The sequence below is a fragment of the Sander lucioperca genome, chromosome 21, assembly GCF_008315115.2.
Source record: "Sander lucioperca isolate FBNREF2018 chromosome 21, SLUC_FBN_1.2, whole genome shotgun sequence".
Classification (NCBI taxonomy): Eukaryota; Metazoa; Chordata; class Actinopteri; order Perciformes; family Percidae; genus Sander; species Sander lucioperca.
Genome location: NC_050193.1, coordinates 12,741,075 through 12,764,858, shown reverse-complemented (window position 1 = coordinate 12,764,858; position 23,784 = coordinate 12,741,075). Strand labels below are relative to the sequence as shown.

Sequence of the window (23,784 nt, the reverse complement as noted above, 5' to 3'; positions counted from 1 at the left end):
CGGCATTATCCCTATACGTGCGCCGGGTTCACGTTAAATAAGTAGCGCGCGCGCGCACACACACACACACACACACACACACACACGGCCTACTTTTCCCACTTCTATCGCACAGAGAGTGACGGTTTTCCCTTGCAGGCTGCTGCTGCTGCTGCTGTTGCTGTTGCTGTGCCAATGCGCAAACAGTCTACGCCGTGGGATAGGTCTTCCCAAATTGAGGCTGCTCTCGAAACGATCATCCGATTGAATGACGAGCGCGTCATGCTTGTCTTCCTCCTCTTATGTTCCGTGCGATCAGTGGTTCTGTGTTCCGCAATCCCCTGGGATACTGTATCACCCTCGATGGCTCTGCTATCGGCGTTTAGCTCACACTGAATGGCTGCCTGGAGCAAGGAAAAACGGGAAGAGAGATCGCTGCGTCTCCTCCTTTAAACCAACGCTCTGCGTTAACTTCCCAACGAGGGGGTGAGTGTCTTGCCTGCCGTTGTGTGAGGCGTCCTGACGGGGTATAGTCTAAAGGTTTCACTGGCGGCAGAGGAGGAGGGAGTAGAGGGGAGAAGGGTCTGTGCCGGTGTCCTTAGTTAACGCCGTGGATTTGTGTTGATGGCGAACGGCCAGTAGATACGCCACGGGACAATCAAAGTTTGGGATAAGTAACGGCCTATGCCGCTTAGGGGAAGGGTATAAATTGGCACAGTCCTAAACTTTCTTTAGCCGTTCCAGCCTTTTACGTTAAATGTATCCTGTTATCAGCGTAGAGTGCAATGTTTGGAGTTAAATGGTTAATTTCAGCTCTTCTCTCAAATATGTGAAAATGTGATGGCAGTCAGGTTTTCTGGCACGGCTGCTCTTGCGAGCGCCGGTTATAAGAATTGTGCCTTGTTGTGCTCCCACCCCCCCGCTCCGTGCCGCACTGGTTCCGTCTGGCTCGCCCTCAGCTGCTGCGTGTCCTGGGATGACCTGTTGATGTCGGTGGAATGGAGAATGGCAGGGGGAGCGATTTCCCCCATCACCAAAATATTTAAATAAGCAACATTTGGGCTTGACAACCGGCGTCGCAGCACAGCTACCTCGTCCGCAAGGCAGTAAGTGTCTTGTTTATATATTAAGTGTGGACTATTGCGGAAATGCTTGACATTGTGCTGCTGAGCTGAGTGTGCATGAGGTGGATGGTGCGCCGGGGCGAACCCAAAATATTTAACAGTAGCGTTAGCTTAGCCATTAGCTACCTCTATAGGCCTGCTGCGGATGGGAAAGAGCATCAAACATTTCAGCGTTGTCAGCCACAAGAGGGAAATGGGGACGAACTATGACCGCCTAATCTGCTGAAGATGGTTTAAGATGAATATACTTGAATGCCATTTGACCGCACGTAAACAGGAACACACCGTCGCCCTCACCCGGGTATCACCGGGGCTTGCTGCCATCCTGTGTCGCCCCCCTCCCGGCTCCGGTGCCAGCAGACAGTGGAGTACTCCCGGCGGGTAGACTGGCATACGGCGCGGTGTGTTAACGAGCTCCTTATCTGTTCCCCATTACCCGACATTCTTTCCCGTTTAAACATTTTCGGTACAGAGGCAGACTATAGTCGGGAACACTCACATGGTACAGCCTCAGTAATATGGAGTTAAGAAGTTTAGACGCTTTAATGTATGTGCTGCTTTATATTCAGGATCCAACCACAAATCAGGCCTGTATGTCTTGACTTGATAGGAGAAGCACAGCCATGCAGACATGGGCACATGAGAACCAGGAAATGCCTATAGAAGGGACTGCACCAATGACTCCACAGTAATCACCCACACAGCAGTGTCAGAGCCAATGCTTCTTTCAATTTTAGAAGTGGATCAATTGGAAACTAGTCGGACAAGTATAAGTTCTGAAGTATGTTAACAGCCGTCCCATCATAACATAGCCCTTATGTTTGTATGTTTGACCTACTTTCCCCAGCAGGCTGGTTGGTATTTATAAGACACAGGGTGAATTAGGGTGAATTTCACTCGTTCACTTTGCTGCACTCTATTTATTTAATGGAATAAGGACCTGAGATGATCCCTCTCATCTCTGCAGGCCTCAATGCCCATCCTTACTGCATAAAGACACACACACACACACACACACACGTCACATTCTCTTTCACTGTCAGGGGCAAACTGTGCAAACACACCCTGCTCTCAGCCCTGTGTTTGTGTGTCTTTATGTGCACGCATGTGTGCTTACTGCGGCTCGCCAAACTGTAAACAAGCAGTATTGTCTAATGTCTGTGTGTGACTCAGTGTGCCTTTTGTGGGTTTGTTTGAGTTTGTGTGTGCGCATCTGTGTTTTAGTATGAGGGAGAGGGAGCTTGAGTGAGACAGAGACAAAGAGAGCATTTCTCTTTACCCTGGAGCTTGGCTAGGTCCCAAATGAAAGGCTTTGGATATGATGGGGCGGCTCACTCCAGCCCTCATCAGTCCGTCACACCAAAGTTGGTTGTGTGCCTCTTACAGGGTGGGCTTCAATCAGTTTGTTCTCACAGTATCAGAGATTGTCTTTGTTTGGTATGTATCTGTGTGTGTGTGTGTGTGTGTGTGTGTGTGTGTGTGTGTGTGTGTGTGTGCAGCTTGTACTCATGAAACACTTTAAGGTGGTAAAGCATCTGTGTGAAAAGCAGCTTTATCTAGGCCTGTATACTCATCTGTGTGGATATATGTGAAAACACTTCTGACTGGTATTCTGCTTGAAGTAAAGGTTTATGACCAATGCAATGTCACATAGGCTTATCAATGGATCTGTTGTACCCCTAGCTGTATTTGTGGAGGTTATATAGTGCTTGTGGGTACAGAGGGCATACAACACGTCATACATGTGAATCCCTGTACTGAAAAGTAGATTTCTCCCCATGCTATTGTACAGAATGAGGTCATGGCTACAAATCTAAAACGTAAAAGAAAATATCTGGTGTCTTTACATATCCTGACACTGAATACAAAACTTTCTCAAATAATCAAGCAGTTACAGTGTTCATAACCTCTCAGCACAGCAGAGGGAACTTCTTTTTTAATTCAACATTGACATGCATAGTAAGGGAGTATGTTTGTCTTTGGCTGTTTATAGAAGTGAATGGAAACATGCAATGTGGTGTTTGTTTAGGCCACACACTTTTCAACATAGAATAACAGACCATGACCCAGTTATCTGTTTTATAGCTCATAGAAGACAGAAAATGAAAAGGCTTTTACTGAGCCCGCTCCTGGCAATAACCACTACTGCGAGGCTGAAGTGACATATAGGAATTAATGCAATGCAGATTATCCATGGCGGTTTCAACAAAACTTTGTTTGAAATATCAACGCCCTGTGAGCCTGCCAAACGCCTTCAGTAGGACTGTGTGAAGAAATATTTGTGGTCTATGTCAATTGGATATGCCAAGGGATAGAATGGTTATTCAGGAATTCATTTCGCTAAAATTGAAATGCTTCACTATTACAAATTTGGCTTAGTAGTAACGAAAAATAGACTTTTATTAGATTTAGTTTATGTTTGGTATTACTGTGTCCCTGTGAAAGACTGTCAGCTATTTTATTGTGTCCATTAATGTAAGAGTCTGGCATTCCTCACCTGTTTTGTTTTAGGTCTGTTCTCCCTGAGCTTTCTGTCTTTTAACACAGCCTTGTTACATTACACCTCCTCCCCACATTGCCTTCTGATACCCTCCTCACACCAAAGACACAGCACAGGAAATTTTTTTTTGTCATTGTTGTGAATGGGCCTGCCCATTTTATAACACCTGGGACAATGACCCTGCTCTGGACAAAGCGGTGTAAACACTACAATCAAAACCCTGTTGAGGAGTAATTTGTATGACTCCTATTCCAAATGGCCCCAACTTAAACATTTAAAAAGTCTTGGTTGTATTTTCTTAACCTTCTCTGCCCTGTAACATCATTTCTAGGTCCTAATATTTCAAAGACCCCAAAAGTAGAAGTCATTAGGAGTCCTACACATTACTCCTAATGCCTCAAGGTATAAACAGCAACAGTCTGATACTTCCATGTAAAGTTGAACCTACTGTATGTTAACCAATACATAGTTTATGTGTGGATGGGGTTTAAATGTCATGTATTGTAGTTGTGTCATTCCTCTTTGCGTTTCATTCTCTGTCTTCTGTCTCTCTTTATTTCCCAACAAGACCCTTTGGTGGTGTGCGTAGGCGCACCATGGCCCAGACCCTCCAGATGGCGATCCCAAACTTTGGCAACAATGTTTTAGAGTGTCTGAATGAGCAGCGGCTGCAGGGCCTTTACTGCGATGTCTCTGTGGTGGTCAAGGGCCATGCCTTCAAGGTACTGATGAGACAGCGAGTTACTGTTTTTATTATGGAAATTAACCTTATATTTAAAGTCAAGGCTAAATTTAGAGAAGTTAAGGCTTGGGTGTAATGTAAACAATTAGCCCTGTGGCTCCATGGCAGCCATGTTGCATGGAGGATGGAATGCTACTATACTTCAAAAGAAGTGCTGTTTGGACAGTCTGAAAGTGGGGGGCAGACATCGTAACATTTTTCTTTTTTGTATCTGGGGTGGCTCAACCAACCTGGAATGATGATACACTTTCACAGAGAGCAGTTCATCCTAGTATAATGTTGAGAGATATTTAGCTAAATTCTTCCTTTCTGGCCAAAGGTTTGGCGATTAGTTAAATCATTTCTTGTAGTCTACTTACTTGAAATGACAACTGGACCTCTTTAATTGCATGCAATTTTCCACTTAGCCTTTAAAGGTAATGGGTTAGATTGCCCCCAATTTAAATGCCCTGAGTCTTGGTTGGATTTTCTTAACCCAATTCTGCCCTGTAACCTTTTTTTCTAGGTCCCAATATTTTAATGGCCCCAAGTAGGAGAGCTATCCCTTTTTAAGTATGGCTTTCTTTCCAAGAACATTAGGAGAATTTCAAAATGGTATTTTAGGATTCATATATTAAAGACCTATTAAACAAAACCACAAATACATGAACAGAACCATGCTATTTACACTTTTCTCAAGTTCACAATATATTTTATTTAGTTAAAGTTCTTGTGCGGAATATTACATTTGCACTACTCTAAAAGTTCTAATGTGGCGCCTTCTTATCTGCTTTTGTCTCAGGCCCATCGAGCTGTGCTGGCTGCTAGCAGTTCTTATTTCCGGGACCTTTTCAGCAGCAGCAATAGTGGAGGAGGTAGCAGCAATGAGACAAGCCCAAACATAGTGGAGCTCCCGTCGGCTGTGCAGCCCCAGAGCTTCCAGCAGATTTTGTCTTTCTGCTACACAGGCCGTCTCAGCATGACAGTGGGGGACCAGTTTCTCCTAATGTATACTGCAGGCTTCCTGCAGATCCAACAGATCATGGAAAAAGGCACTGAGTTCTTCCTAAAGGTAAGGCTGAAATGTGTTTAAAATAAAGTGTCTATTCCAGTTGGAACAATATTGAAATATATCTTGTGCTCAGAGTTTGAAAAGGCAATGTATGCATGAAGGAAATTTAAGGGCAACCTGCCTTGTAGTTGTTGAAATACCTTTTTCATGGGTCAAAAGTGATGGTGGAAGTCAAACTATAGTGTGACGATGGTTCTAGCTAGGGATGTGAAGGGAAATTAGCCAATGGTTGTTGAGATGCTGTTGGATGGACAGGCTGACCATCCTTCGTCCCAGCCACCAGCATGGCAAAACCCTACGAGCAAAAACATATTTGTTGGTACATCAGTGTGTTTATGTATGTATTTATGACACAAAGTTGATATATACATTCATTTTTTAGGTCTCCTCCCCCAGCTGCGACTCCCAGGGCCTGCACGCTGAGGAGGCCCCACCTTCTGAGCCCCCACCTTCTGAGCCCCAGAGCCCTGTGACGCAGACCAGTAACAGCGCAGGCCGGCCTGCCTCTTGCTTGACGCCGCTCCCTCTGGTATCACGAGTGAAGACAGAGCAGCCCGCTAGCCAGCCGGAAGCAGCCACCCCGTACTCAGTGGTCTGCACTCCTGTAGCCAAGCGGCTGTGGGAGGGTGGCAGCAGCCGAGATGGAGGCGGGGTAGGCTCAGGGGGAGGTGGTGGGGCCAGGAAGGCAGCCCGTTATTCCCAGGAGGTGGTGCGCGGCAGTGCCATTCAGAGCCCCGGGGCCCTTGGACTGGCCATGGGTATGGGTTCCAACGTAACCAGCCTGGCGGGCATGGTGGCCAGTGGCGGGCTTAGTGGCAGTGCCGGCACCAACGGGAGCTCTGCAGCAGGCCTCGGCATGTCAGAGGGTGCCAGCCCCGGCACCCTGAGCACCTACGCCAGTGACTCACCCATCAGCTACCATGATGATGAAGAAGAGGAAGAGGGGACAGATGAATGTGCTGAAGAGCAGTATAGGCAAATCTGCAACATGTATACTATGTACAGCATGCTCAACATGGGAGCTGCAGGTAATGGACATGAGGCAGAATAGTACTTGTAAATGCACCTGAAAGACAGAGAAGATGTAGTCTAATGTTTACGCCTACTTTTATTTTTGGTGAAAGTGAAATCATTTTTGCCTTCTCTGCTGAGATTTCCTATTTAATTTGAATGGATTTAATAGTAATCCTGATGTTTTTCTTGTTTAAGCAGGCATTTTACTGTGCACCCTAAAAGTGATATAGTTCTGTTCTAATTTTGCAGTATTGTTTTTCCCCAGCAGCTGGTGAACGTGTTGAGGCTCTACCAGACCACACAGAGACACGGGGTCGGATGCGAGGCAGAGACCTTACATGTCTCCCCGCAGAACTCATCGCTCAGATAGGCAACCGCTGTCATCCCAAACTGTACGAGGAAGGAGACCCTGCTGAGAAACTAGAGTTAGTCTCAGGTATGGTTTGTGTGTGCATGTGTGTTCTCAGAGAAGCCTGTCTTTTTTCAACATGACATCATGACTTCGCGTAAACATACACGCCACGTTATCTGTACGCATTCTGAGCTATCCGTGTGTATGTCTACGCTGTATACAGCGAACGGCGCTGTATACAGCAGACGGCAGTCTGCAACGTCACAGTGTAAACATAAGCACCACTTTCTAAAGCCACGTGGCGTGTTATCGCGAGGCTACATGTTATTGCAAGGCTACGGTTGGGTTTAGGAAAAGTCACATGCGGGTTGGGTTTAGGAAAAGAAGAACCGGTTTGGATTAGGAAAAGAAGAACCGGTTTGGATTAGGAAAAGAAGAACCGGTTGGGATTAGGAAAAGAAGAACGTGGTTGGGTTTAGGAAACATGAGATTAGGAATTAGCCTGTTATCGCAAGGCTACGGTTGGGTTTAGGAAAAGAACAAACGTGGAAAGGAAACATCACACGCGGTACACGAAGGAAACGTCACACGCGGGACACGATCCACGCTCTCCTGGGTGAAAGTCCTGTGTTTGACCCATCCTCCACCCCGACCAACCTCCCTACGTGGATTTTCGCCCTTTCATACTATTTGCTACGGCGTCCGTTCACACGCAATCTCAAGGTAGTGTAAATCAATGGAGGCCAAACGGCGTTGATAAGCAACGCTAAAAAGTGAGTATGCGTCTTGATAACACGCCAACAATGGCATACGAATTGGCGTGTCATACCTTCGCCACTTCATGAGATCAGTCTGGACTTTTATAGGAGAGTTTTAGAGGAGCTGGTAAAATGCTCAATGACTTGTTTTTCTAAGTGTTAAAGGTCTTTAACCATTTGGAAGATATATGTATGTCTATATTAGAGAAACATACACTTGAGCTATAAAATATACATGTAGCAATATACCAATACCAATGTTAGTTGATTCAAGGGATCTGGCAAGGCAAATGACAATGATATGTATACACATATTTAGAGGAAGCTGTCCTCAAATGACTGGCCTTGGCATTGGTATGCAGATTACATGGCAGTACTGCACATTTGACTCATTGTGTTTATGTCAAGGACATCCTGTGGCAATGTGTATGTTACCTCACAGGCTGGGTTACATACCTTTCAAGGCAGTGTGTGCCTGTGACTGAGAGAACTGTAGACACATGAATAAGGAAAGAAAAGGAGGGAGGTAACACACACCAAGCTAGTATTGTTTGGTAGTAGTACATTTAAAAAAAAATGCAACAACAAAAAAAATGTGTTGTGCGTACTGTAATAATATTAAAGTGACTAAACTTTACCCATTAGGAAACCTGTGACACGGATGCAAATTCAGTATAGAGCAATAAACGGAACAAACGGAAAAGAAGCAAAACTCTTAACTATGGCATGTCCCTAAACCACAGTCTCCTCACTCTCCACCTACAGCTGCAATGTTTGATATGAATCAGACTTGCCACAAGATTATCAAATACTCATTGCATTCCAGTAATTTAAAGTGAAGATTTCATGATTTATCATTACTGCATATGATAGGGTTGGGTGATCGTTTTTGGGCGGCAGCGTGGCTCAGTGTCTGACAGGGCTTTGAAATAGCAATACAGTTAAAGTAACATGAACAAACATTTCTAAAGAGTGTGAACATTGTATTTAAAATATTTAAACAACAAAAATATCTATTTAATGGAAATGACTTCGCAAGGGGGGGGGGGTTCAGGGCCTTAATCAAGAGCACCTTGGCATTCCCCAGGAGGTGAACTGGGACCTCTTCAGCTACCAGTCCATTCCGTACTTCAGTCCGTACGGGGACTTGAACCAGCGACCCTCCAGTTCCCAACCCAACTCCCCACAGACTGAGCTACACCCAATGAATACGCAGTAGGGCGCACATTCTAGAGGTTGTTATTATAACATACATACTTTAACATCTTAGTTCTGATAGTATTGTTGATTAAACCTTCAATAATCAATATACGATCCGAGCCTAGTATCCAACCTACAAAATCTGAACTTGAACAAATCAATCATGTCCAAAAGCGAGACAACAAATGAGTCATAAATGTTGATAAGTACTGATGATGTTTGGTGGTTCATTTGTTTGTTGACATTCATTGCATGTGCATTATTTGCAGGTACTTCTGTATATATATCGCGAGCCCAGCTAATGAACTGTCATGTGAGCGCAGGGACCAGACACAAGGTGCTGCTTAGGAGGCTGCTGGCTGCCTTCTTTGACAGGTTTGTTCCTCTTGTCTCTGGGTCTATTTCTGCAAGTGTTTCATGTAAAGTTAGCAAAAGCTCGATTTTTAATATAGAGATTAATGTATTTGTTTTTATCTGCTGGCATTAGAGGGATATAACTATTTTTGTTTTCCTCTGTTCTGTGCAACTCATTCTTATTTTTGATGCATCAGGAATACTCTGGCCAACAGTTGTGGAACAGGCATCCGCTCGTCCACCAATGACCCGAGCCGCAAGCCCCTGGACAACAGAGTTCTGCATGCGGTCAAATGTGAGCGTACATGTTTTTCAGTCCGAGGGTGTTTGTCCACAAGCATGCAAACAATTTGCACATTTGCTTGTGAAGTTGGGTTCAGATAGAGGGGAATGTACTGTACATGCATTCATATTTTACATACTTACATATACTATATGCATATTGCAAAGAACGTTGTTGCTGAATTTAATGATTGGCTGTTAAATGTCTCAGTTCATTTAACAGTGAAACAAGTCTGTTTTTAGTCTACTTTTGGAGTAAAGTGCAAAGGGGAGATTTGCTACCTACTGCACCCTTATGATTATCATTAGGTAATAACCCACAGTGACCACTAGAGAGCAATATTCAACTATGTTCACATTTGTGTGCTTGTATATAGGTGATAATGTCTTCAGACATTTATGAGAAAAGCTAACAGATTAACTGATTGCTCAGTGAAGTTTCAGCTTGCTTTGTGAAGATGAACACATTTCCCTACATCGCATTAGTGAAATGAGAAAGGCAGCAGGACATGGTCGAAGAGATCCGCTGCCCCATTTACATTTACAAATTGGTGTCAGTGCCTTTATGATCTGCAGGATATTATCTCTCTTAAAATTTAACTTAGCAACATGGTTATACAGTATTTGTTGCTAACATCAACTGAAGTGTGCATGAATGTAGGACATTTCTGATGTCATTCAGATGATTAAGGATTTTACAAGTACAGTCCAATCTTGGGATGTAATCCCAAATTGACTAGAAAATTGTTGCAGTGTGAGTAGAAGGAGCTCTGAACTTCACGCTGCTGAAATTCTCCTTGCACCTCGCACGTAGGCGACATTGTGTCATGAGCCTGTGCTGTCACGAAGAATTGGCGGTACGCAGACATCCGCACAGAGCCTACACATATACCCTCTGATGACTACATTTATGCCATGCAGACCCCTGGCGAACACTCGCGCACATGCACAGTATAATTTTGGCTTAATCGAGCCTTAAGTAATGTGTATTCCACTTGCTTAACATTAAAAACATTTCCCATGACCATTGTTTCTGTTGTTTAGCTTCCTGTCTGCTTTATGACACTAGTTCTCGTCTAAGGCGTAGGTCACAGCATAACAAACTAACTTGTTTTGTTTTTTTCAGTTTATTGCCAGAACTTTGCCACTAGCTTCAAAGAGAGCGAGATGAATGCCATCGCTGCTGACATGTGCACCAACGCCCGACGTGTGGTCCGTAAGAGCTGGATCCCCAAGCTGAAGCTACTGATGGCTGAGAGCGACGCCTACAGCGCTTACCTTCCCGACGGCGTCAAAATGGAAGACGACACCCTGGGGGCGGACCCAGCTTTCGACTCTGCCTCCGTGGAGGCCGCCGGCGGTGCCGGCATGGAGTCAGGCGGCTCTTCAGGTGAATCGCTACCAGGTGTGGGCGGGGACGGAGGACCGTTATTTTGAACATTGTGTCCGGGGAAAGTTGAAATTTGGTGACACACATACAAGTATTCCCCAGTTCTGCTTGCCTCCTCACTCTTAGGCCCACGCTGATCTCTCACATCTGACTGTCTATACTACACTGCTAGGGTCAACAGTTGTTACCCTGATGTAACCAGGACATGAAAAATTTAATTTTTGCTTTATGACTGTACAATGGAGTTAGTTGAGGAAAGGGAGAGAGTGAGAGGGTTTTCTCTCTGCCTCCCCTTGTCTTTTTTAGGTGTGTAAGCGCATCCACTGTTGCATATTACGTACATTCCCTGAAATGTAGGTGGTGGGGGGAGTTGGAAGGGATGGCTGGATAGACAGGCTAGGAGTAGAGGTGGCGAGTATATTGAATGTAAGTGTCAGTGGCAGTTTTCTTTATGCAACCCTAACAACTTGTATTCCAGCCTAGGAAAAAGGAACTAAATTTTAAAGTAGATACAATAATAAACATTAACACTACCTTCCTACTTCCTCTCCTTTCATCTTCCACTCATCACCCTGCGAGTATTCTTCACCACATCACCTCTCTCGAGACCAGAGAATCTCACACAGAGAGTGTTTCACTGTGCAGTGTCTTATAGAAATGTATCTCATCTTTCTCGGTTTTCTAAATGTTTAGCATGTTTCTCTTGTCTATGAACTGAAAAAAGTGATCCAGAGAGAAGGGGAAAGCTTTTTACTGAGATGATTGTAAAGAAAATTTAAAGGGCAACAGGTAATCAAAGATGGTCATATTTTTAGAAGACAAACTATATTTATACAAGTGCCCATGCCTAGAACGGTGTGAGCAAAGAGAGTGAAAGGGGTTGTTTTAAAATCTCTAAGATCTTCGTGTTTTATTGAAAGAGGTCTTGTCAAATAAGGAAAAGTGCTATTTTTGCATAAAAAAAGAAGTATAATAAAGCAGTATAATCATAAGTCCCATAGTCATTTATTTTTATCTTTATTTGACAGTGCAGAGTGATGGAATGAGCAGTTGAACTGCTAAATTTGAAGCATTTCATCCTCAGCTTAGCTTAAAATGAATAGTGAGACTGATTCAGCTGGCTTGACTGTTGTCTATGATAACCATTTCTTGTTAGGTTGTGAACCCCCAACGTTTGCATCCTTCGACAAAACATTTGCCCACAACTTTGAAATTACTTGTAGAAATATAAAGGTTATTGATCTGACAGCTCAGCTAAGTTTCTTCTTTGTACTGAAATTATTGACAAGAAAAAAAACTGCTGTCAAATAATAATAATTATGGAATATTGGAACGTGCCTTTTTATTTGAAATCAATGAGCAGAAGCTTGGTGGGTACAGTGATGTCATGAGGAGGCAATACTGCTTGAAAAGCAAAATAGGCTTTATGGTACTATCCATGTGTGGGAAACAGTTCTTTGGTAAAGGAGAGCCTGTATTTCGTGGCTGTGTCTTTTAAGTATGTAGTTTATTCATGTATCTAATGCACCACCTCAAAATGGCTGACCGTTTTATTTTAGAGTTTAACATGATTTTGTATCTTCCTTGAGAGTGGAGGTTTCTGCACCTTATTGAGAAAAACCACAGGTTCATGCACCTTTTGAGAAATGTAGCAATTGAACCCCGTTAGGTTGAATCTGTCTTCTTTTTTTTCCCCCATGTCTGCATGTTTCTTGTTTAGAAGTGGCACAAATCCCTACTGTAAATAATCAAGACGACTGTTGAGTTAAATCCCAAGTGTTCTTCCTTTTTGTTGCTGGATGCGTCTGATTATAAAATGTCAATAACTGACCTCTTTTTTACGTGAAAGTTTGTGTTTGCCAGAAGCTTTTTGAATGACCTGTAAGAGGTCACCACAGGGCCTTCGTTGTTCCTGTTTCAGATGGATATAAGTGAAAATGGGGTGTGACGTAGGAATGTGTTCTTAACCTGAAATGCTCTCACGGACGACTGATTGCTTTCTCCTTCTGGAGGGGCTTTCTAAAGACGTTCTATTTTTCTGAAGACAGGTACAGAGTAAAAACCGGGAAGGAATCGGTGCTTCTTATTCAAGGCAGTTGAGTCAATCTTATTGAGAAAAAACAACCGCTAGAAACATGATAGATGAAGCTCAGCCTAATTTCACTGTTGATTAAAGGATGAGTTTACTGAAACGTTTGACCTGATGATTTACAGACAGCAAAAGTGCAGTACCTTATAAGTATTCTGTAAAGGGTAATGACAACAATACCTCAATAAGCTCTGCATTTGACTGTAGATGCCACATGATCACCCCCTCCCCCACAAACGTACCTCTCCGGTATCTTTGAAGACTGCTGTGCTTCCTGTCCTTCATGCAGCTGGTGTCATGTTTCACTTCCACAAGTTTATTCATGTGTTTCAGAGAAAGGCAAAGCAGTGGTTTTAGTTGGTTAACTCCGAATTATAATATGTACGTTTCCTTTTCTCAGTGATTTTTAACTGTTAACTGTTTATTTAAGTTTACAGTTGACATCTTCATGTTTTCCCCAATGTTTTTTTTTTTTTTATAATTATGACACTACTTAAATTAGTATATTTAAGTTAACATAATACCTGAAATAGTTTGCTGGGACATCAAATTATGTTATACAGAAAAACCTGTCATTTCAGATTTTTCAATATATTCATTTCAAGGTTTTTCAAAATAAATCCACTATAATTCAAGATTCTTAGATAATTAATTTGTGTACAGAATTAAAGGAGAGACTAATCACTAGGACCTCTGAATTTAATTGAGGGAGTTTTTGGGACATTCTGTCTTCTTACTATCTTCTTTAGCCTAATGGCTACTACATCTGTGGATGTCCCTGCATAAAGAAATAAAATCAGATATGACAATAGCCAATTACTGTTTCATTCAGTTTCCTAATTGATTGTGTCCTTCACAGAGGTAGTATATTAGTGAAATCAGAGGGTAACTATGGTTATGGTACTTTTCAGGGTTTTTTTTACCTATAGTCATTGTTAAGTTCTTTGTCCAAAAAGTCCCTCGCTCACTACCTACTTGCATACTGCTTTATCTGCAATAGATGTGTGAGTGTGGTTGTTTCACTTTATGTGCATTTGAGAATAGAGAGATTCCATGCTTCTTTTTTCAGTACGTTCTAAGCATATTGTAATTTCTGTACCTTTTCAACGTGTTTACACTTCACAAAACATGTCGACCTACACACTTGAATGGATAAGGTGTTGCACGGCATGGGGAACCTTTTGTCACTAAACAGTACATATATAAATATGATTATACACATGTATAGATAAATACTGTATATTATATATAGACGCACACATAGAGGTCAGATTGTTTGTTGTGCACTCGCAGCATGAGGTATATATTTACCCAGAAACGGCGCTTCTTCACCACCTGTGCAGTAATAGGTCTGCCCATGTCTTTGCCCCTGCTCCTTGCCCTCTGTAACCCTGTAGCACCAGTGTACATTCTGTAAAGCTCATCCTATTTCTTTCTGTGTTCCAAGTGCCAATAACTTTGTGAAAGCCCTGTAACTGTGACCCAACATTATCAAAAGGTAATTGCACATTAACAACTGTAAAATAAATAAATACAAATCATAGAGAAAATGTCAAAATGGATTAAATAATGAATATCTTAATAAAAGATTTGTAACAATTTCTCTTTTGACTATTTTTTTTTTACTGGGATGTAACTGTTCAGCTGCTTGTTGGGTGTCTGGTTGTTTTTAATACACTTTTCATTCATGACACTGGAATAAAGTAAATGTATAGAAATGTGTTTCCTAGTGATTTCACTAGAACTTACTGAAGAAATTGGATATTGCCTTGAAAAAAACAAGCATTCCCTTTTTACCTAAAAAAAAAAAAAGTGTTTGAATATCAATGTTAATTTAGGTTCAAAAATAAATTTACAGCAATATCTCAAGTTTTTCATGTATATTTCTGTGGCAAAATTCCTTTTCACTTTTTTTTATAAACCTGAAGATAAAAAGCTTAAACATGCATGCTCCTTATTGAATGTTCCTCTTCATGCACACTTCAGTACTCCCACCTGGAGGCTGCCATGTATGACCAGTTTCTTTCATGCTTCACGAACATATCAGCCCACACAGTTATTCCTGCCTTCATTTGGCTGTAGTTTTGCTTTCATACTTGATATACAGTACTTTACATATTCAAAACGACAGCTGCCTCATGAGGCCAGTATTCGCTGACATGTTTGATACTCTACTCTGTATAGAGCAAACTCGACTTTGTATAAAGATTGTGAAATAGGGCTTTGTATTGCCTCAAATGATCTAAAACGGTGATTTTGCCTTTCCTAAACATGAAAACCTATTATAGAATAAGTATCAATGACTCATTTTCAATAGTATAGCACCACTTTCAGAATTGTTTAGCTACTGTTTGGCTGCTGTAATGATTTATAATATATATAATAATCATAATAATAATACTACATTTTATTTGGTGAACGCCTTTCTAGATACACAAGGACATATTACATGTTTAAGAGGATATAAAAGAAGAAAATACAATAGAATACATTTAGCTTCATAGAAATACATTTAACAAAATAGACAACATCTGAAAAGTGCTAAGAAATGTCAGAAAAGCAGTAAAAAATGTGTGTCGGGCGGAAACAGTGGTTTGATTGTGGTGGTTCGGCTGAAACTTGGAAATCTTTATATTAAGATGATATTAAGAAGAAGATTATTTCTGATGAAAATGTGACTAGATCAACACATTCAGAATGATGCACTGTACGAGATAACCTACTGACACTCTCTTCCTTTTCTGTACATGGATGGCCTTATACCAGACACCCAACAATGCATAGCACAGCGCAGAATCAAGTTATCTTTTGAATCTCCCTTAAGAGGGCACCACCTAGTGTTTAAAGGCAGACAAGACAACTGAGTGGAGGGAATCCAATACAAGTTTCCTGCAAAAGACTGCAAAAACCACTTAGCAGTTCAAACTTAAAGCTATAGTGCGTAGTTTCTGTCTCCCCAATGAGGAATTCTAAGTAATGATAGCAAAACTGTCGGCGCGTCCACATGATACAATCCTTACATGATCGCGCACCTGTGTGCTGTGTGCTTTTAACCAGAGTGAAAGAGAAATGGCTTTGCTTTTAACCATAGACAGTAAAAGAAATGGACACATTGACGCCATACATTTCAACGGGGACCAATGAAGTCAATTAGAAGCACTTTTCCGGTGATGGCTGAGCCTACTGCGCAGCCTCAAATTGAGCTTGATTGCGTAGATGTGATGTGAGCAACCTGTCTGAAAGTTGTAAGTCTTCTGGTAGCTGTGCCAAGAGAAATCTCAATCATTCCAATCTTGCAGAGACGGAGTAAGAGCTGTCCATGAGCGTGACTTTCTATGGGCTTCTCCCTCTCTATGCTTCCACGTCCCCCCAATTGCCTGCGAGCTTCTCGTGACTATATGATAATTTCTCTACTGTGTGACAGAAAGTCGCGTGGTCATGACACAATCACTATTTTTACAAAAACGGCTGCTTCGGGGCCATAACGTGAGATACAAGGTAATGGAGCCTTTTATACATTGTCGTGTTTCTTTAGAAATAAACAATGGACAAATAGAGTCTTTAACCGCTTCAGATGTCAAGTTATTCGCTGTCAAAGTGATGGCAAAATGAATGGCAGTCAATGGAATGCTAACGGAAGGTGATGGCTTGTTAGCCTCAGAATCTCCCCATAGGAGGTACACTTTCCGGATGCTCACTTACCCCCTTGCTTTTAACAGCCATTGATCTATATGTCTTATATTAAAATTAGCCTCTTTTAGCATGTTGTTTTGTTTTTGTTGCTGGCAGATTTAATTAATGATTGAGTCCAAGCTGTTTTCAGTTACCTAGCAGCATTAGCAAGAAATGTACAATTGAAACAACTTTCACAAACCGAATGTACTGTATACCTAGTAAGAACTGGCAGGCAGACAAATTAGCAAATAAAGACCACAACAGAGCTAAAAGGCATTTTGTCAGTGGCTCCAAATATGACTGCAAAGAGATACCGTAGTGGCTGTGGATCTGTCTGCTTATTGTGATGTTGTACTGCTCTCTAGTGGAAATACATTGATTAATATGTTTAAGGCATAATATATTGGAAAGGACTACAGTCAACTGTAGTTGTTACATAAATATACTGGTTGTAACACGACATTCATCTGAAGAATTTTTCCAAAGACTTTAAGTGGGGTCCCACACTGGCACAACGGCAATGTGTTGCCTGACATATGTGAAATGCAGGACACACATTAGATACTGGATTCAGGTTGGATTAAAAAACAAAGAAACTAATGTAAAGAGGGATTAGGAGTGGAGAGAAAAAGTAAGGGTGTTACAATACCCCAGGCTTCGAATCAAGGGCTAACAGACCTGTAGCAGTGTGTGAGTTATTTCCTCTCCAAGTGCCCATTTAGTAGCTCATTTGATGAGCTCCACTCTCCACAATTTTGTTTCTGTTCCATTGCACGACCAAAAGAGGGCACTCTTTAAACTATTATTGCATTGAAATGTCCACAAACAAGTTTCCCTCCACCTCTATTGATGATTTGAAAACTAAAACCAAGTTTCAAAACATCAGTAGGCAGTTAGGAGGAAATGTGTAATGTAATATGTAATGTAATTCCCCCCTGATCAATGAAGTATATTTTCTTCTTCTTCTTTTCTTCTTCTGGGATGCTATTGGTCACAATAACACAATCAGATTGTATCTTTAAAGCAGCCATATTATGCTCATTTTCAGGTTCATAATTGTATTTTAAGGTTGTACCAGAATAGGTTTACATGGTTTAATTTTCAAAAAACACCATATTTTTGTTGTACTGCACCGCTCTCTCTCACTGCTGCAGCTCCTCTTTTCACCTGGTCTCTGTTTTAGCTACAGAGTGAGACCTCTTTTCTTCTTCTTCTTCTGTACTATCTTTGATTGCACTTGCACATGCTCAGTAGCTCAGATGTAGATCATGTCAGCTAGCTAGCTCCATAGACAGTAAAAGAAAGGCTGTTTCTACAACTTCGGTCAGTTACAAGGCAGGATTAGCTGGGAGACTTCTAAATGAGGGCGCACATGTAAGTAGTTCTTTTGTAGATTATGGTGAACTTGTGTGTGTTGTAGCAGTGCTTTGCTATTGAGAATGAGGTAGCATGCTAGCGTTAGCATATACGAGCTACGAGCTAATGGTTGCGGTTAGCCTGCTCGTTTCGGCTTGTGACGTCACAAGCCGTTCCGATTTTGAACAGCTCACCCAGAGACTGAAGGCAGGACACATTCAGAAACCGTATCTCACTCTAAACAGCATGGATGGATTTTTTTCAAAGTTTGTATGTGTGTAGAAGCACCAGAGACACAACAGAACACCCCAAATCCCAGAAAAAGTGATTTTTTCATAATATGGGCACTTTAAAGCTACATTGTGTAAGAATTTATCCCATCTAGCGCTGAAATTGTATATGACAACCAACTGAATACTACTTTCTAGCCCCCCGCTATTCCAAGCGTGTTTGAACTCCTACGGTGGGCGTATTATTCCAAGAAGTACGACTTTGTCCGTGAGTGTTCCTTCCAGTGTAATAATAGTTTTACGTTATTTTGGTACCATTTCATTGCTAAAATCAGCTATCAGGTTCCCAAACATATGCAAGCTAACTAATGTTAGTAAAGTATTAGTGCTATCATTATTCTGTATATTGTACGAGATTAATAGTGTAAGGCAATGTTTACAGCGTAGGAGAGAAGCAATGGAGGTTTGTGTTTTTAATATATTTCTCTGAGCAGTATGAACAATGTCAATGAAACCGAAATTAGCTCTTATCTCCATCGTTTACACGCAGCTGTTCTAGCTGTAGCTAGTGTCACTGCCCGATGTGAGTCGAGTGCAGATGTGAGTCGCGCATGCTCAGATTTAAACTGTTTACGGCATAACGTGTCATACTGAAATTTGTGAAATCTATAAAATAATAAACGTTTCTCTTTACATACAATAACAGAAGATGGTAATCATTTCAAAAACGTTGTAGCTATCTATGACTGTTTGGTTGCTAACGTTAGCTCAAAATGCCATTCAAGTGACAGCCTTTGTTGTGTTTGATTGCTAACTTTTAGCTAGCAGTCATTTCAAAAACGTTTTGGCTATCTATGACTGTTTGATTGCTAACGTTAGCTCAAAACGCCATTAAGTGACAGCCTTTATTGTGTTTGATTGCTAACTTGTAGCCAGCAGCAGCAGTCATTTCAAAAACGTTTTAGCTATCTATGATTGTTTGATTGCTAACGTTAGCTCATAGACTGTGCGTTAGCTCAAAAAGCCGTTAGCATCTTGTAGGCTACTTGTCGCAAAGTGACGCATGCGCGACTCACATCTGCACTCGACTCACATCGGGCAGTGACAGCTAGTCTGTGTTACAACTTCATTACTTGAGTTGTCTGCCAGGGAAATCACGACACATATGATTACGTTTATGTTACAAGGTAGACAATCCTTTTTCATCATTGATGTGAGGAAAAGTATCCTAGACGTTGTTCTAGCGTTATGCACAACCATGCTATAGTTAGCCAAGCAACTATAAAAGTTTGAATTTACACAAATAGGCAGAGTTACCTGTCGAGAAGAAAGCAGGCAACTTCGGCGTCCCTTTTAAAATCTCTGCTCCTTATGAGCTCTTTCCATCTTGGAGAAGCTGCTCCTATATTAACTTTGGTCTTGTTGCTTTGCTTGACGTGTTGTCGTTTTAATTCTCTTTTTAACTTCCTTGGCGACTCCGTTACATGTCCTAGAGAATAGGCATGATCCTCCATCTTCAACAGGTTTTCAAATCTGCCGGCTGTCACGAGTAATCTTTCCCCCCTCCCTGGCATTCGTCACAGTGCCACTGAGTGTAAAAGCGTGAAAGGCGGAGGTATGTCCCTCTTTGGCTAATGTATTTTAAAGATGGAGGCGCAACATGGCGGCTGCCATTCGAGCGACTCGCTCGTATATTCTGAATGACTCTGAATGGCAGATTCTACACATACGAGAATACTTTGATTAGTTGGTGGAAGTAATTACACATGAATGAGCACATATATGTGAAAGAACAAAGGGTTTTTTGCTAAGAATCAACTCAAAGAATTATACAATGGAGCTTTATGATCTTAACTGATCAACTAAAGAATAAGATAATAACTGTTTATGAATTATTTGTCACTGTCAACAGAGGAATTACCTTTTTTTCCTTCCTTTCACGTGCTACTTATTGATTTTTATGCATTTATACCACATAGCCAGATATTTTTCTTTATAGTTACAGCATATTTAAAAAATGCCAGCCTGATATCCTGTGCAGCTGATGTTTTGTTGAACTGCAGCCACACCACAAACAATCACCTGCATACCACAAATTCCTCTGGAAGTAGCTAGGAAAAAATGGTCTCCCTCTTTCTGTTTCTCTCTAAGAATTAAAATCTGCTTATAAGCTTTCAAGCTGATGCTCGAGAGTAAAATGTATTGTTATAGCTGTCATATTTATGTAGTATTCACTGTATCCAGTTATAATGTGAAATGACGTAAACGTACGCTGTAGTTTCTGATCATATTACGATCGGGAGGAATGGATTCCATTGCCCAAATATGGACTTAGGGAAGTGGCAAGCACTCTGACGCAATCCTCACCGCTGTTACTTTAAATGGCTTCAGGAAACAAGGGCTTCCACTCACGTCATGGGTTTTCCTCTGCATGTGCCGCATGTGCCACATGAGCAGGATGTGCTTAATATGGGCATTTGTCTGTTAACCTCCACCCACCTTTTTTTTCCCCTTCAAAAGAAGTAACACTCTCTGGGGGATGGGACAACTAGTGGAATGGTATTCATCCCTGCTGTGAGACAGACAGAAATATTTTTAGACTTTTCTTGCTCCAGGTTTTGCATAATAAGAAATACATTGTGGTCAATTTATAATGTGCTAATGGGTTTGAACATTAAGAATTAAGCCTGAAAACAATTCGCACATACAAAACATACAATTCGCAACTTGAACGGGGGAGGGGGGTGTTAATGTTGTTAAAAAAATAAAAATTGTTAATCACAAAAATAAAGAATTGCCTGACATGGGCTCAAAGTCCAAAACTCCATGGCTGGCTGCATGTGGTAACCGGTACCTAGAAACTAAAGAGATGAGTTCTTTTCTAGAATAAATTAACTGCTAAAATAAAGCAAAATAGATAAAACATAAATTGCAATAATGCATGGCTCTAAGTATGCTCAAATAATAGGCTATAATCAAGAGTGTCCAGGGTGCAAATGTATAAGCCTCTTTTTTAATCCAGCAGTTACCAAGAAATAAGCATCCACAATCGACCTCTATTTCTCCATGTGTTTGTGTAATGATTGTGTAAATAAGACAGCTTTGGAGTTGTTGTGAGATTTATTTTAAGTTTTCCCTCCTGTTTTCCAGTCTTTGTGGTAGTGTTGCAAATATCAGGGCTGTTTTCTCCGATTGTTGTTCATAGATGGTTACATCACCAGATAGGTGTCTGTGGGTCATTTATATGTGTTCTGTTGATTTTAGTTTCTATTTGAAAAGCAGTCGTATCTTGATAGATTAAAATAGCCACAGTTGCCTAACCAGTTGTTGGAGGGCTGTTTGAAATAGCAGAGCAGTGTATGAGGCCAATGGGCGGGGCTATATGACGCTGAGTGATAGTGACGTCAACGAGGTAATAAGTAGTGATTCTGCACCCGTGCCCGGCCGGTCTTTATTTTGTCTTGTGAGAAGTTATATGGGAGAGGCTGAGTCTTCCAACCTTAACTTTTGATTGTTTGTCCTGGACTCATTTCAAAACAAGCTGTGACATGGAGGTCAGCGTAGAGGCCAAGAGGATCATGGTCGTGGCTTTGGGGAAACTGTACGGCTCCCGCACCCAGCGAGGGGGTCTCCGTCTCCACCGGAGCCTCCTCCTGACTCTGGTAATGAAATCGGCCCGGGACATGTACCATGCGGCCCAGACGACGGCGGAAAGTGTTGCACCAGGATGTGAACAGCAACAACAACAGTCCACGGGTGAGGTGGCCACGGAGCCTACTGGCGTACAGATGGAGCTCCAGGGTCCCGCTTCGCTTGCCACCGGAAAGCCTCGGACTTTACCCCGAGAGGAGGTCGTATGCTCCCCCGCAGAGCTTCGCCGCGACGTAGAAAACAAGGAGAATCTGTGCCCGACTCAGCACTCCAGGAAAAGACGGGGGAAAGCGGCTGTGGAACCGGACTTTCTGCCTTGCAAGAAAGCTAAACTTGAGCAGCAGCTCATTGTAAATACAGTTTTGCTGGACTATGTGAACTGCAGCAGTGAACTGGGAGCACACCCAACCCCCATTCCTCTACAGAGAGCCATTGCAGCGTGTTGAAACCCTGCGCAGATTAAAGGCAATAAACTTTCGACACTGCCTGGGAGCCTGAACTCTACTAATAAGGGCCTCTTCCAGGGTAGTTTGGACCAACACCCGGGATTATGTGTCCTGAAAGAACCAAACATGACTCGGAACGAGTCTGGGCATGTTACATGAATCAAGGAAGTAGTCCAGTTGGTGTGTAATAGTCCCAGTGACTTTTGGTCTAATTATTGGCTAACGCTAAGCAATGGACTGGCTTCAGCTGACCAAAGGCGGAACTTAAGCAATAGGTTCATCTGGATGTGGCCTTGAACTGCCTCTATGAACAGTTACAGCTCAGCAAATTTAACATGTGAGCGTGGGGACCAGCGCTGTAAGATAAAATGTGTTGATGAATTCAAGTGTAAAACCGTGACAACAACTACCTCAGTATTTATTAAACCATTTTTATTAAATTTGGAGTGATGTGTTGTTTGTACTAGAAACTGTGTCTGCAAGAGAGGTGGAAGCATGATTAGGTTTACATGTTTAATATCTTGTAGTAGCATCTTGAGTAATGAATGCTGCTGATATAGTGGCTGATTGCTGTTGGTGCAAGGACATTAGTGTGCCAAAGTGGTATGTGACAGGAAACTGGTTGAGTGTGAGAAGTGTTGCTTCCTTCCCCCACACTGATTTGCAGAACAAAAGCAGGGACAATTCATGAGATGACAGTCCAAAGAGTGAGGGGGAGAGGCTGTAAAGCCATTGACTGGCCCTACACTAAGACCAACCAGGGTCCCCTGGCTCTTAAAGTAGTGTTTTACTATGGCCTGAATGCTGTCATAATAGTGATTGGTTCAGGGTGCAAAAGGTTAGAATCACAGGATTTATTGCCAACTAAGTAACACTTACAAGGAGTTTGCCTTGGTGAATGGTGCATACATAAACGTAGGCCTATTAAAAGGAAACAAACAAAAATAACAAATATACCTGTTTTAACAATAAGAAAACAAGACTTTATGGTTTAGTGCAGAATGTGCAAAGATGTTGATTAATGGGCAGAAAGATGAGGAGATATTTGTGGGATTGATAAATGTGTTGATAATCAGTCATTCTTTACAACAGAGAAAGGAACATAAGGGAGTTGTTCAGGTTAAACAACTATTGTCATATTAAAGTTGGGTGTAAGTTTTGGAATGTAATGTCACCACATACTATGGAGTGGGCGCAACAGGGTTTGCCGGTGTTGGGGGAGGGGGTTAGTCTAGGAAAACAGAAGAAGGAATGTGGGGGGAAGTGCCTGTGTGAGGCCCATGAGGCCCCAACTGTGCTGCTTATTCTTCCGGCTGAAACCAGAGCACCGTGTCTGTCTGTGTACACAGGGCTGGGAGGAGTGTCCGGAACCGTCTGGACATGCCTGTGAAAACACACGCGCACACACACACACACACGCCTTCTCATGTTAGTCTGTTCGGATCACGCACACACTTTCTTTACTCGTTTTCTCTTCCCTTTTATTTATTTTTTCCTCACACGCAAGCTCATTTGTGAAGGAATATGCTGACACATCCGTGTCCTCTGCATAACTAAGCATAAAGATAAACAAGTCATGTTCTTATGGATA

The 23,784-nt window shown here is 42.0% G+C and overlaps 2 protein-coding genes across 5 annotated transcripts; both read left to right on the top strand.

The window, feature by feature from the left end:
• The first annotated feature begins 136 nt into the window (after positions 1-136).
• On the top strand, positions 137-14,438 carry LOC116051852 (nucleus accumbens-associated protein 1). 4 transcript variants are annotated; one of them, XM_031302433.2, is made up of 8 exons: positions 137-465; positions 4,172-4,325; positions 5,127-5,396; positions 5,779-6,424; positions 6,676-6,846; positions 8,990-9,095; positions 9,272-9,369; positions 10,483-14,438. In XM_031302433.2, the coding sequence occupies exons 1-8, from the start codon at positions 248-250 to the stop codon at positions 10,791-10,793; spliced, it is 1,974 nt and encodes a 657-aa protein (XP_031158293.1). In that variant the 5' UTR covers positions 137-247; the 3' UTR covers positions 10,794-14,438. The 4 variants fall into 4 exon arrangements, with proteins under 4 accessions (XP_031158293.1, XP_031158294.1, XP_031158295.1 ...); XM_031302434.2 differs by having other exon boundaries at positions 138-465; positions 6,679-6,846; XM_031302435.2 differs by lacking the exon at positions 137-465 and adding an exon at positions 529-1,085.
• A 7,072-nt stretch (positions 14,439-21,510) lies between these two features.
• ier2a (immediate early response 2a) lies at positions 21,511-22,630 on the top strand. The gene has a single exon (XM_031302463.2). It carries the CDS (start codon positions 21,645-21,647, stop codon positions 22,191-22,193), a length of 549 nt encoding a protein of 182 aa, XP_031158323.1. The 5' UTR covers positions 21,511-21,644; the 3' UTR covers positions 22,194-22,630.
• Positions 22,631-23,784: the final 1,154 nt, after the last annotated feature.

What these genes read in the sequence shown, in the direction of transcription:
- LOC116051852 (XM_031302433.2), top strand. Translation starts at nt 248, where the DNA reads ATGACGAGCGCGTCATGCTTGTCTTCCTCCTCTTATGTTCCGTGCGAT. An exon ending in GTTAACTTCCCAACGAGGGG is followed by an intron (nt 466 to 4,171) that starts GTGAGTGTCTTG and finishes TTTCCCAACAAG; the next exon opens with ACCCTTTGGTGGTGTGCGTA. An exon ending in CTGGCTGCCTTCTTTGACAG is followed by an intron (nt 9,096 to 9,271) that starts GTTTGTTCCTCT and finishes TTGATGCATCAG; the next exon opens with GAATACTCTGGCCAACAGTT.
- ier2a (XM_031302463.2), top strand. Translation starts at nt 21,645, where the DNA reads ATGGAGGTCAGCGTAGAGGCCAAGAGGATCATGGTCGTGGCTTTGGGG.